At 47.0% G+C, this 12,425-nt stretch overlaps 1 protein-coding gene across 1 annotated transcript in view; it reads right to left on the bottom strand.

Annotated features, from left to right (window-relative positions):
* LOC129696152 (epithelial splicing regulatory protein 1-like) overlaps window positions 1-12,425 on the bottom strand; it is a 111,367-nt gene that overhangs the window by 95,461 nt on the left and 3,481 nt on the right. Inside the window, exon 2 of the mRNA XM_055633680.1 lies at window positions 10,956-11,198. Within this exon, the coding sequence (XP_055489655.1) occupies window positions 10,956-10,961 (6 nt within the window). The 5' untranslated portion in view covers window positions 10,962-11,198. The remainder of the gene's footprint in view (window positions 1-10,955; window positions 11,199-12,425) is intronic.

Below are 12,425 nucleotides of genomic sequence, written 5' to 3'. Positions count from 1 at the left end.
AGTGACTACGCGAAGAGCCCATTCAGCCGCACGTGCGTCATTACGTCAGACGCATTGGTGCAGGCGGCCGGTTGGAGCAGCAGGAGCTTCTCCAGCGCGGTAAGTTTAAAACTCAAGGTAAGCTATTTTTTCTTACCTGTTTTATTCCTTGCAGGATCCTCTCGTTCCAGAGGCTTCCTGCCGGAGGATTCGCAAGGCCCAATGAGGGAACCAGCTATAGGGTGATTTCACCAAATGTCAAATGAGCGTAGATCCCCCCTCACGTGACCGAAAATTTTAACTGGAGGACATATGTCACATCGGTACATGTTAGTGAATGGGGAAACACGCACTTTCCCACCCGTTAAAAACATGGAAAACGGCCGAGTTTTTAGCTGAAATTTTCTGTGCTCGTCGGGGTGACCGTGAAGCACAGCAACCTAAATTTTCAGGCAAAAAAAAAGATAGAAAGTAAGGTAATTACAAGAGGGAACTGAAGGTAGAAAACAGCGGAAGTGAACAGCCGACATTTGCCGTGGAGATTTAAAGATCCAAAATATCGGGAATTATCACGTTTGCTCGCTGAATTTCATCAAAAATAAGTTAATAATGCCTTACTTTTGATGAAATTCAGCGAGCAAACGCGATAATTCCTGATATTTTGGATCTTTAAATCTCCACGGCAAATGTCGGCTGTTCACTTCCGCTGTTTTTCCAGAACGTATCTGCTCAGATCTTGCCAGGTATTAAAATGGAGTTGAGTTATGCAGGAGTAGATACTGATCCGGATCTCACTCCACCAGGGCTGCTATAACAGCAGCAGCAATGGTTAATTACGTTCCGCTGGACCACATCCTAACGGCTATAGCGTGGTCAAATGAACGAAATTTCAAACATGTTATAATAACCCGTTGCCAGACCAGGGGTATTTCTCAACTTTATTTTCTGTTCTGTTATAGGTTCCATCCAGATGAGAGATGTGACTATTGTTATTACTTATTTAACAGCATCAGCATGTTTAAATCTGTCACGACTGTATGCATTATGAATGTTTTCCCTCATTTGTCAATGGGGCAGTTGTGGTTGTGTAGACTTGTTTCTCACAGCATGAAATGACAGAGCTTTGAAATCTTCACACAGTCACTCACGTGACTCCGAAGTAAAATAGTAAGATTAAATCAGAACGCACCAGTTTGAAGTTTGATCTTTATTTTATGAAGAGTTACGATGAGGGATTACGTGCCCTCCATTCCCAGCCCTCATTGTCATCTGGTAGTTCTTTCTTGGTTCTTGGTTTCTTGGTCCTCCAAAATATTCCAAATGGAATTTAAACTGGAGGTGGTGGAGGGAGGATTTAAGTCAGAAAGGGTTATTGGGAAGAAAGAGCTACTTTAAATTTAGTTGCATCTGGTTGGGTAACTATAGTAGGGTGGAGATTATTCCATGCTTTAATTGTGCGGGGGAAGAACGAATTGCTGTACACATCTGTCTTTGTAGCTGGGATCACAAATTGGATCGGATGCCCTCGTCTGCTCCTAATTGGTTTGGGTTTGGCGTAGGCCTTGTAATCTATGTCGAGCTGACCATTTACCATTTTGTAAAAACAGGTCAAACGGTGAGCTTCACGTCTCTTGGAGAGGGTTCCACCCCAGAGAATTCAGAAGTTTGGTAACACTCGCTTCTCTCTCATAGGTGTTAGTAACAAATCGAGCTGCATGTCTTTGGACACGTTCGATGGAAGAAATGTTTATATGTGTGTATGTGTCCCATGCTGCAACTGCGTAGTCCAAATGATGTCTAACGAGGGTGAAGTATAGCTTCTCCTTGACAGAAGTTGAACAATGATGAAAGTTGCGCCTCAGAAACTTTAGGACACCTGTTGCTTTCACCATTGCATGATGAGTCTGACCATTCCAACGCAGATCATTCTGCAATTTGATGCCAAGATACTTGGTTTGTTTGGATTCCTCAAGGGTGGCACCAAGTATATTGTAAGATGTTTCACCTGGATTCTTCTGGTTCTAGTCTTCTTTCATCTTACTATCATACTTCAGTCACTATTATCTGTGATTTCACACCGCTGCTTTGAAGATTGACGCACGTGCGGCTGAACGTGCTTCTTCACGTAATCCCTCATCGTAACTCCTCATAAAATAAAGATCAAACTTCAAACTAGTAAGTTCTCGTTTAATCTTACTATTTTATCTCTGTTTGCTTTGTTGTTACCTTCTGTTGAAAGAAGGATCAAACTCACACGTAGTGATTAGAATCCATAGTCTTTTATTAGCAACTCTGTAGGAGAAACTCAATGGTGCTTTCTTGTAAGCTTGCTTGCTACGAGTCTACCAGAGAGTGAGAGAGAAATAAAGCTCTAATAAGCATGTGGGCAGTGCCACAGTATGTGACACTAATCTACATCCTTCCTCTTAAAGAATTTTTTTTTTTCTCTATTATTTTTTTATTTATGTTTATTTTATTAGAAGCAATTGTACAAGAATAAAGCAATAGGCATGACAATTATATAATTTTCGTACAGCTTCATTTTTAACATTCTATAAATTGATACATAAATCGAGAAAAATAAATTGATACATAAATAGAGAAAAAGAGTAAAAAGGAAAGAATGAAGAAAAAGAGAAGAAAAGAGCCCTGAACTGCCAAAGAAGTGCGAGAAGAAAACAAATAGAGAAGAAAAAAACGGAGATATGTCCCACTATCCTCCCCCCCCCTCCCCCCTTTGCCTTTAATGCTTAAAGAATTAAAAGCAAATGCAAAACTACTACTAATAATTAAATACAATGTATACTACTGACTATGTAAATCACACATAGTATATGGCAATATTCTGGAGGAAGTTCAAACATAGCCCGGGCACTTTGCGGTGGGCTTACAAACACGATCAGCATGTGTATGATATAGTCCATCCTTCACCGGGGACACAATCGGTGGTGGAATAGGAGATTGAAACGGCATTACCGGGGACGAAACAGAAGACTTTGGCACAGGTGGAGGCGGCAAAGTAACCGAATCAGATACAGGTTGTCGTGCTGGTGCAGTCGGGCCGATGCCGCTGGATGCAGATGGAAGTACACTTGTGCGGTCAGGATAGTACGGAGGTGGACCCGGCTCATTCACAGGCAGGATAATGTTGCCTATTACACCTGTAGGTGCCGCCATCGGCATTGACCAAGTATGACCGTGGCTTGGAGGCAGTTCCAGAAATTACGCCGATGCGGTCGTGACCTTTGTCAGTTTGCAAACGCATCACTTGCTCCTCGGCTAGTGGTGGAAGCGGTCTGCTGGTTTTGCCATACCACCCTTTCTGAAGGTGACGCTTTTGTTGTAGCCTGGACTAGACCTCTGATGGTGGGAGCGCTTGTGGAATTAGTGCCTGATTTGCCACAGGCTGTGTGGCTCGGGTCTACCTTGACATCAGACGCTGAGCGTGTGAACCCAAGATATGGTTGCAGGAGATGTGGCGCAGGTTAAGTAGGTCCAGGTACACATCAGATTTTGCTCTGTGGGATCGTCCCATTAACTGTTTGGCACTCCTGACGGCACTTTCAGCCAGCCCATTCGACTGTGGGTATTCAGGGCTGCTGGTGATGTGACGAAAACCCCAGCGTGCAGCAAAGTCTTTGAAGTACAGGCTGGTAAATTGACTGTCATTGTCAGAGAGTAGTTGACATGGAGCTCCATGGTCCGAGAAATGGTGAGCCAGATTTTCAAAGGTTCAAAGGTTATTTTATTGGTCACATACACCTAGGTGTAGTGAAATGCTTCTTGGCAATGCAGCACATAAAGAAAGAATACAGACATAACAGTAATAAAGAAATTTAAACATAAAAACATCCCCCCACAATGGTTCCCATTATGAGGGAAGACACAATGTCCAGTCCCCATCCGCATGTCCACCCATAGTCGGGCCTATTGAGCCCTCCACAGTTGCCTTTACGGAGGCCCGATGTTCCAGGCTGTTCTCGCCGGGTGATGGTGCTCCGGCTTCGGGAGAGTCCTCTCAGCCGCTTGGGAACCCTGGAACGGCCACTTCCCTTACCGGAGACCGCGGCTTCCGAAGCCAACAGGGCCGCGCCTGAATGAGCTTCACCACTGGCGATCTCAACGCGAAATCCCAGGCTCCCGATGTTTAAAGTCAGCGCCGCCGCCCGCAGCTGGCCATTTCACAGACCCGCAGCTCCGCGATGTTTTTCTCGGAGGTCTTCAGCTCACCGGAGCTCCAGTGCGGCGACCCAGGCAAGGCATCGCCCGCTCCGCTCTGAGATAGCGCTCCAGCGCTGTGCCGCCGCCGAAGCCGAGGTTCTGGGCGGTCCCCTCAGGAAATGCTGCTCCAGGCCCGCTGGTAGGCCGCGAGGACTGGTCGAAAATTGCAGCCCGGAGAAAAGCCGCCTTTCCGACCAGGTAGGGACCCTGAAAAGTAGTTTCCCCCATTCGTCACCCCCTCCCCCCCCACCCCCCATATAAAAAAGGCTATAACTCCAAAAAACAAAACACTAAAACTCACTAAAAATAAAAAAAGTGAAAAACTAACAGCTGCAGGCTGGGCAGCCATACCGCACAGGACAGCGCCCCCTATTTTGAACAACCCCGTGAGAAGTGGGGCTGCTAAGAAGATCGATGTTATACCAACCACAGAATACGAGTCGACGAGAACCAGGTACTGCTTGCCATGCCACTCAAATGTGTCAGTTGCCATTGTGGACCACGGGAGGGCATGAACCGGGTGTGAGAGAAATGGCTGCTTTTGTTGATGTGGTGCCAAACTGTTGCACATTGCACAGGATTCCACCTTCTCGTGAATGTAATCAGTCATGCCAGGCCAGTAAAACATGTTTTTTTTTTTTATTTTTGCTCGTAGGACAGTTGCTTTGGCGCCTGTGTGTCCCGCATGGACAGCATCAAAATACTTGCTGTGTGGAGAAAAGAGGAACTTGTGGCCTTTTACGATCATGCCATCTTGTAGTACTAGATCGTCACGGACGGCAAAGAAGGGCCGAATTGGAAGTGGTGGATTGTATTGCTTGTCAGGCCAGCCGCGCTTAATGACGGAGGAAGGCGAACGCAGGGTATCGTCAGCATCAGTGTGGGTCCCCCAAACCAGACGAGGGAATAAAGGAAACAGTCGTTACGACAAAACCGTCATCTGGTGAGGGTGGACCTTTGCAGGTCTTTCGAGGAGCAAGCTAGAGGGTGTCAGCCAGGCGCATGTCCTTGCCACGTTTGTAGGTCAGAACAATGTCATACTTCTGAAGCTGCAGCAACATCCGTTAAAGGCGTCCTGGAGAGGCGTGTATCGATTTGTTCAAAATGCTGATCAGGGGTTGGTGGTCAGTTTCAATCGTGACCGTGTTCCCGAAGATAAGGTTATTAAACTTCTTGCACGCGAAAACGACCGTTAGCAGCTCCTTTTCAATCTGGGCATAGCGTTGTCCCATGTCTGTCATGGTCTGTGAAGCATAGGCAACAGGCCTGTTGCCGTTACCATCATCCTGGAGGCAAGCTGCCCCTAAACCGTACTGCGAGGCGTCACAAGTCAGTGTCAAGTCAAGTCACTTTTATTTCTATAGCACATTTAAAAAACAACTCTGGTTGGCCAAAGTGCTTTACATTGGTGGAGGTGCTAACGTTATACAACATTGGTTCATAGACTAAGTACATACATCGCTACATACATATCGCCCTCCCTCAGAGGATGGCAAGAAAGGCTTGAGAATAAAGATGAGTTTTAAGTCTTGACTTAAAGGAGTCGATGGAGGGGGCAGTTCTGATGGGAAGGGGGATGCTGCTGTTCCACAGTCTAGAAGCTGCAACCACAAAGGCGCGGTTGCCCCTGAGCTTATGCCCAGACCGTGGGATGTTCAGAAACCCCAAGTCGGCCGATCTGAGGGACCTGGAGGTGGTGTGGTGGGTAAGCAGACTTTTGATGTAGGTGGGGGCAAGCTCGTTAAGGGCTTTGTAGACATGAAGAAGGATCTTGAAGTGAATTCGTAACCACACAGGGAGCCAGTGGAGAGAGGCCAGGATCGGGGTGATGTGGTCCCTTTTTCGGGTGTCCGTCAGGAGCCTCGCTGTGGCGTTTTGGACCAGTTGCAGGCGGGACAAGGAAGATTGGCTGGTGCCAGTGGAAAGGGAGTTGCAGTAATCGAGGCGGGAGGCGATAAATGTGTGGATGATCTTTTCAAGGTCATCAAACTGGAGGAATTGTTTTATTTTAGCTATCGTCCGAAGCTGGAAGAAGCTAGCTTTTACCACGGCATTGACTTGTTTGTCAAATTTCAATGCTGAGTCAAATATCACGCCAAGGCTTTTGACGGGAGATCTGAGTAATGGGGTAAGGCTTCCAAGGCTGCCTGATATCATTTTGATTGAGTCCGAGGGGCCGAGAAGGATGACCTCAGACTTACTCTCATTGAGTTGGCGGAAGTTCTGGGCCATCCAACACTTTATATCCTCGAGGCAGCGGATAAGGTTAAGTAGATTTGATTGGTTTTTGGGCTACAGGGGGAGATAGAGTTATGTATCGTCTGCACAGCAATGGAAGTAAATGCCGTTCCTTTTAATGACTTGGTCTAAGGGGAGCATATACTGGGAGAAGAGAATGGGGCCAAGGATGGAACCTTGTGCAACCCCACAGCTGGGGAGGAGAAAGAGTTGCCTATGTTAGTAGAGAAACTCCTACCTTTGAGGTAGGAGATGAACCAGCACAGGGCAGTGCCATCAATACCAACCCCGTACTGGAGACGGTCAATTAGGATGGTGTGGTCAACTGTATCAAATGCTGCGCTGAGGTTGAGAAGGAGCAGGATTGCACAGTTGCCGGACTCAACGGTGAGCAGTAGGTTATGTACCTTCAACAAGGCAGACTCTGTGCTGTGGTGGGCCCTGACACCTGATTGGAAAGTTTCCAAGATAGTATTTTGGTGAAGTTAAGGCATGTTGACTTCAAATTACCTTTTCAAGGGCTTTTGAAAGGAAAGGCAGTTGACCGGCAACTTAGAATTAAAGTAGGCAAGAGTGGGGGCACAAGACATCTGGTGTTTAACAGTGTCAAACACCCTCTGCTGTTGCTCATGCTAGGCAAAAAACAGTGTCCTTGTGGGTCAGCTGGTGATATGTGTGGGTCAGTGGGGCCGATATATCACTGAAGTTAGGAATAAATTTCCCCAGATATTTTTACCATGCCAAGGAATCTTTGCAGGCCGAGCACGTCTGTGGGTGCTGGTAACTCGTTAATAGCAATAGTTTCCGATGGATCGGCTTTGAGGCTGTCTTTAGTGAACACATGGCCCATGTAGGTCACCTCGTTTACTCTGAATTTGCACTTTAGAGGGTTTAACTTGAGGTTGATTCATTTTGCGCGGTCCAGAATTTTTATTAAATTTGCGTCGTGTTCTTGAAAAGTCTGCCCAGCAACAAGGATGTCATCAACTATGATGGAGCATGCGGAGCCTGCAAACAATTGTTCCATAGCGCGGTGAAATACTTCACTGGTAGAACTTATGCCGAATGGCAAACAAAGGTATTTGTACCTTCCAATTGGAGGCGTGGGTTCGAATCCCACTTCTGACACCATGTTGAAAGAATGATCAAACTCGCACATAGTGATTAGAATCAATAGTCCTTTATTAGCAACTCCGCAGAGGAAACACAACGGTGCTTTCTTATAAGCATGCTTACTATGAGTCTACCAGAGAGAGAGAGAGAGAGGTCTAATAAGCCTGTGGGCAGAGCCACAGTATGAGTGACACCAATTTACACCTTCTCCCAGCTAACAATGGTCTATTCTACATTTTCCTTGGTCTCCATCCCCTTTTGCTCATTTTCACACCTTACACTCCCTTGTCTCCATATCTCCCTCTCCCCCTGAAGGTCTTGACCCGAAACGTCACCCATTCCTTCTCTCCAGAGATGCTGCCTGTTACTCCAGTATTTTGTGTCGATTTTCGGTTGAAACCAGCATCTGCAGCTCCTTCCAACACATATTATCTGATCTATTTGGATAGCATGCAAAACTAAGTTTTTCAGTGCACCTTGGTACACAACACATGACAGTAACAAAAAAAAACCTAGTCATAGAGTGATACAGTGTGGAAACAGACTCTTCGATCAAACTTGTCCATACTGGCCAATGTGGCCCAGCACCACTAATCCCACCTGCCTGCGTTTGGTCCATCTCCCTCCAAACCTGTCCCTATCTACATACCCCTCAGATTCCTTTTAAATCTTTTCCCCTTCAGCTTGAACCAATGTCCTCTGGTCCTCTATTTTGCTACTCTGGGGAAGAGACACTGTGCATCTACCCGATCTATTCCTCTAAAAACCTCTTTGCATTTCCAAGTTATCAGGCAAACCGAATCATCCAACCACAACTAGAGAGCAGTCCTGCACTACTATCTACCTCATTGGAGACTCTTGGAGTATCTTTAATCCAACTTTATCTTGCACTAAATGATATTCGCTTATTATGTACAAAATCATGAGATGAATAGATCGGGAAGATGCACAGAGTCTCTTGCCCAGAGTAGGGGACTCGCGGACCAGAGGACATACAGTGCCCTCCATAATGTTTGGGACAAAGACCCATCATTTATTTATTTGCCTCTGTACTCCACAATTTGAGATTTGTAATAGAAAAAAAATCACATGTGGTTAAAATGCACATTGTCAGATTTTAATTAAGGCCTTGTACCTTGTACCTTGTGGTCATTACTTCCGAAGAGTCTAACAGGGACTGTACTGGAAGTTGGACAATTTATACTTGGACAATTTTTACATTTACCAAGCCAATTAACCTACAAACCAGTACGTCTTTGGAATGTGGGAGGAAACTGAAGATCTCAGCGAAAACCCACACAGGTCATGGGGAGAACGTCCAAACTCTGTACAAACAGCACTCGTAGTCGAGATCGAACCCGGGTCTCCGTCGCTGCATTTTGCTGTAAGGCAGCAACTCTACCGCTGCACCACCATGAATGCATTTTTATACTTGGTTTCACCATGTAGAAATGACAGCAGTGTTTATATATAATAATCCCCCCCCCCCCCATTTCAGGGCACCATAATTTTTGGGACACAGCAATGTCATGTAAATGAAAGGAGTCATGTTTAGTATTTTGTTGCATATCCTTTGCATGCAATGACTGCTTGAAATCTGCGATTCATGGACATCACCAGTTGCTGGGTGTCTTCTCTGGTGATGCTCTGTATTCAGCCAGTCTGTATTGCAGCCATCTTCAGCATGCTTGTTTTTGGGGCTAGTCCCCTTCAGTTTTCTCTTCAGCATATTAAAGACATGCTCAATTGGGTTCAGATCGGGTGATTGACTTGACCACTCAAAAATTGACAATTTTTCAGCTTTGAAAAACTCCTTTGTTGCTTTAGCAGTATGTTTGGGATCATTGTCTTGCTCTAGAATGAACTGCCGGCCAATGAGTTTGAGGCATTGTTTGAACTTGAGCAGATAGGATGTGTCTATACACTTCAGAATTAATTATGCTACAGGTGCACAACCTTTTATCCGAAATTCCAAATAACGAAAACCTCCGAATAGCGACATTTTTTCGGTCCTTGAAGAAAACTCTTTGAAGACGTTCACCGAGGGCGGCCCGCAGAGGTGACAGCGGAACCTCCGGTTGGTCCTTGAAGAAAGGGGAACAAAATCCCCATTCATAAAAGAGAAGGTGAGGGTATATTGCGCGGGAGGGTTAATAATTGACAATCTGCTGCTGCCTGCCTGCTGAGTTAAAAAGTTCCCACGGTAGATTCACGGTACACAGTGGGAACTTTTTAACTCAGCGGGCAGGAAGCAGCAGGTTGTCGCTCCGTTCAGTTTCACCTCACCTACACCCCTCTGCTTCCCGGCCATGTGTGTGACCCCTTCCCTCCCCTCTCCAGCTCCCCGCCCATTGCACCGGCGCGGGGGCTTTGCACTGTCTTCACGTTGGCGATGCCAGCAGGTCAGTGCCAGTCACCGGAGACGTCAGGACCAACGGGACACCGACCCCCAGGCCCACTGCAAGCACGGAGATCCCAGAGACGCACAGCCAGCAGCAGCCCAGCCCCGTTCCAACTCCAGAGGAAAACTGCAAACTGGCCGGAGACGTCAGGACCACCAGAAGCCGCTCCCCGATGGGCTGCTACAGCGACAAGTGGCAGTTCGCCCACAGCCCGAGCTGCGCCCCCTCATCGGGACACCGACCCCCAGGCCCACTGCAAGCACGGAGATCTCAGATCAGCAACTCCAGCCCAGCCCCGCTCCAACTCCAGAGGAACACGCTTCCCGTAGGAGCAGAAGCTGATGGTGTGCAACGTACGTCTTGTTCTTGGGGTGGAGCAGCTCGGGCTGTGGGCGAACTGCCACGTCGCCGTAGCGGCCCATCGGGGAGCAGATTCCTCTGGAGTTGGAGGGGGAGGGGGGTATTGTGCTGTTTTATCGCCCCCTGCTATCCCAGGGACAGGGAGACAGTGGCTTTTGAGAATGGTGGGCAATCACTTCCAAAGTTCTGCCCACAGTCAATACACCTCTCCTACACTTGTCTCCCGCACTAAGATCATCTCGCAGAGAATGATCCCAGCCTAACCCTCCCTATTCTCTCCTATTCTGCAAGAAAAAACTACATTGAAGACTCAAACTCGCGACCGAGTAACTGCCGGGATCGAGGCGCAAACTCGCGACCTTGCGGATATGAGCCGAGCACTACTACTGAGCCAGCCGTTAAAATCTACGCTAAAAATCTTCCATTCCGAAAGCCGAAAAATTCCGAATTACGAAAAGTGTCTGGTCCCAAGGCTTTCGGATAAAAGGTTGTGCACCTGTACTACCATCAGCAGTTGCATCATCAATGAAGATAAGTGAGCCAGTACCTTCAGCAGCCATACATGCCCAGGCCATAACACCCCCACCACCGTGTTTCACAGATGAGGTAGTATGCTTTGGATCTTGGGTAGTCCCTTCTCACCTCCATACTTTGCTCTTGCCATCATTCTGATTAGAAGTTAATCTTCGTCCCATCTGTCCACAAGAACTGTTTCCAGAACTGTGGATGCTCTTTTAAGTACTCCTTGGCAAACTGTAACCCGGCCATCCTATTCTTACGGCTTACCAGTGGTTTGCATCTTGCAGTGTATTTCTGTTCAATAAGTTCTCTGTGGACAGTGGTCATTGACAAATCCACACCTGACTCCTGAAGAGTGTTTCTGATCTGTCAATAGAAAATAGACAATCAGTGCGGGAGTAGGCCATTCGGCCCTTCGAGCCAGCACCGCCATTCAATGTGATCATGGTTGATCATTCCCAATCAGTACCCCGTTCCTGCCTTCTCCACATAACCCCTGACTCCGCTATTTTTAAGAGCCTTATCTAGCTCTCTCTTGAAATAATCCAGAGAACCTGCCTCCACCACCCTCTGAGGCAGAGAATTCCACAGACTCACCACTCTCTGTGAGAATAAAAGTGTTTCCTCGTCTCCGTTCTAAATGGCTTACCCCTTATTCTTAAACTGTGGCCCCTGGTTCTGGACCCCCAACATCGGGAACATGTTTCCTGCCTCCAGCGTGTCCAAACCCTTAACAATCTTATAGAAACATAGAAATTAGGTGCAGGAGTAGGCCATTCGGCCCTTCGAGCCTGCACCGCCATTCAATATGATCATGGCTGATCATCCAACTCAGTATCCCATACCTGCCTTCTCTCCATACCCTCTAATCCCCTTAGCCACAAGGGCCACATCTAACTCCCTCTTAAATATAGCCAATGAACTGGCCTCGACTACCCTCTGTGGCAGAGAGTTCCAGAGATTCACCACTCTGTGTGAAAAAAGTTCTTCTCATCTCGGTTTTAAAGGATTTCCCCCTTATCCTTAAGCTGTGACCCCTTGTCCTTCCCCAACATCGGGAGCAATCTTCCTGCATCTAGCCTGTCCAACCCCTTAAGAATTTTGTAAGTTTCTATAAGATCCCCTCTCAATCTCCTAAATTCTAGAGAGTGTAAACCAAGTCTATCCAGTCTTTCTTCGTAAGACAGTCCTGACATCCCAGGAATCAGTCTGGTGAACCTTCTCTGCGCTCCCTCTATGGCAATAATGTCCTTCCTCAGATTTGGAGACCAAAACTGCACGCAATACTCCAGGTGTGGTCTCACCAAGACCCTGTACAATTGCAGTAGAACCTCCCTGCTCCTATACTCAAATCCTTTTGCTATGAAAGCTAACATACCATTCGCTTTCTTCACTGCCTGCTGCACCTGCATGCCTACTTTCAATGACTGGTGTACCATGACACCTAGGTCTCGCTGCATCTCCCCTTTTCCTAGTCGGCCACCATTTAGATAATAGATTATATGTTTCAATGAGATATCCTCTCATCCTTCTACACTCCAGAGTGTACAAGCCCAGCTGCTCCATTCTCTCAGCATATGAAAGTCCCGCCAT

The sequence above is a fragment of the Leucoraja erinacea genome, chromosome 4 (assembly GCF_028641065.1).
Source record: "Leucoraja erinacea ecotype New England chromosome 4, Leri_hhj_1, whole genome shotgun sequence".
NCBI lineage: Eukaryota > Metazoa > Chordata > Chondrichthyes > Rajiformes > Rajidae > Leucoraja > Leucoraja erinaceus.
Note: the sequence above shows the minus strand (reverse complement) of the source record. Positions and strands in the feature narration are given on the sequence as shown.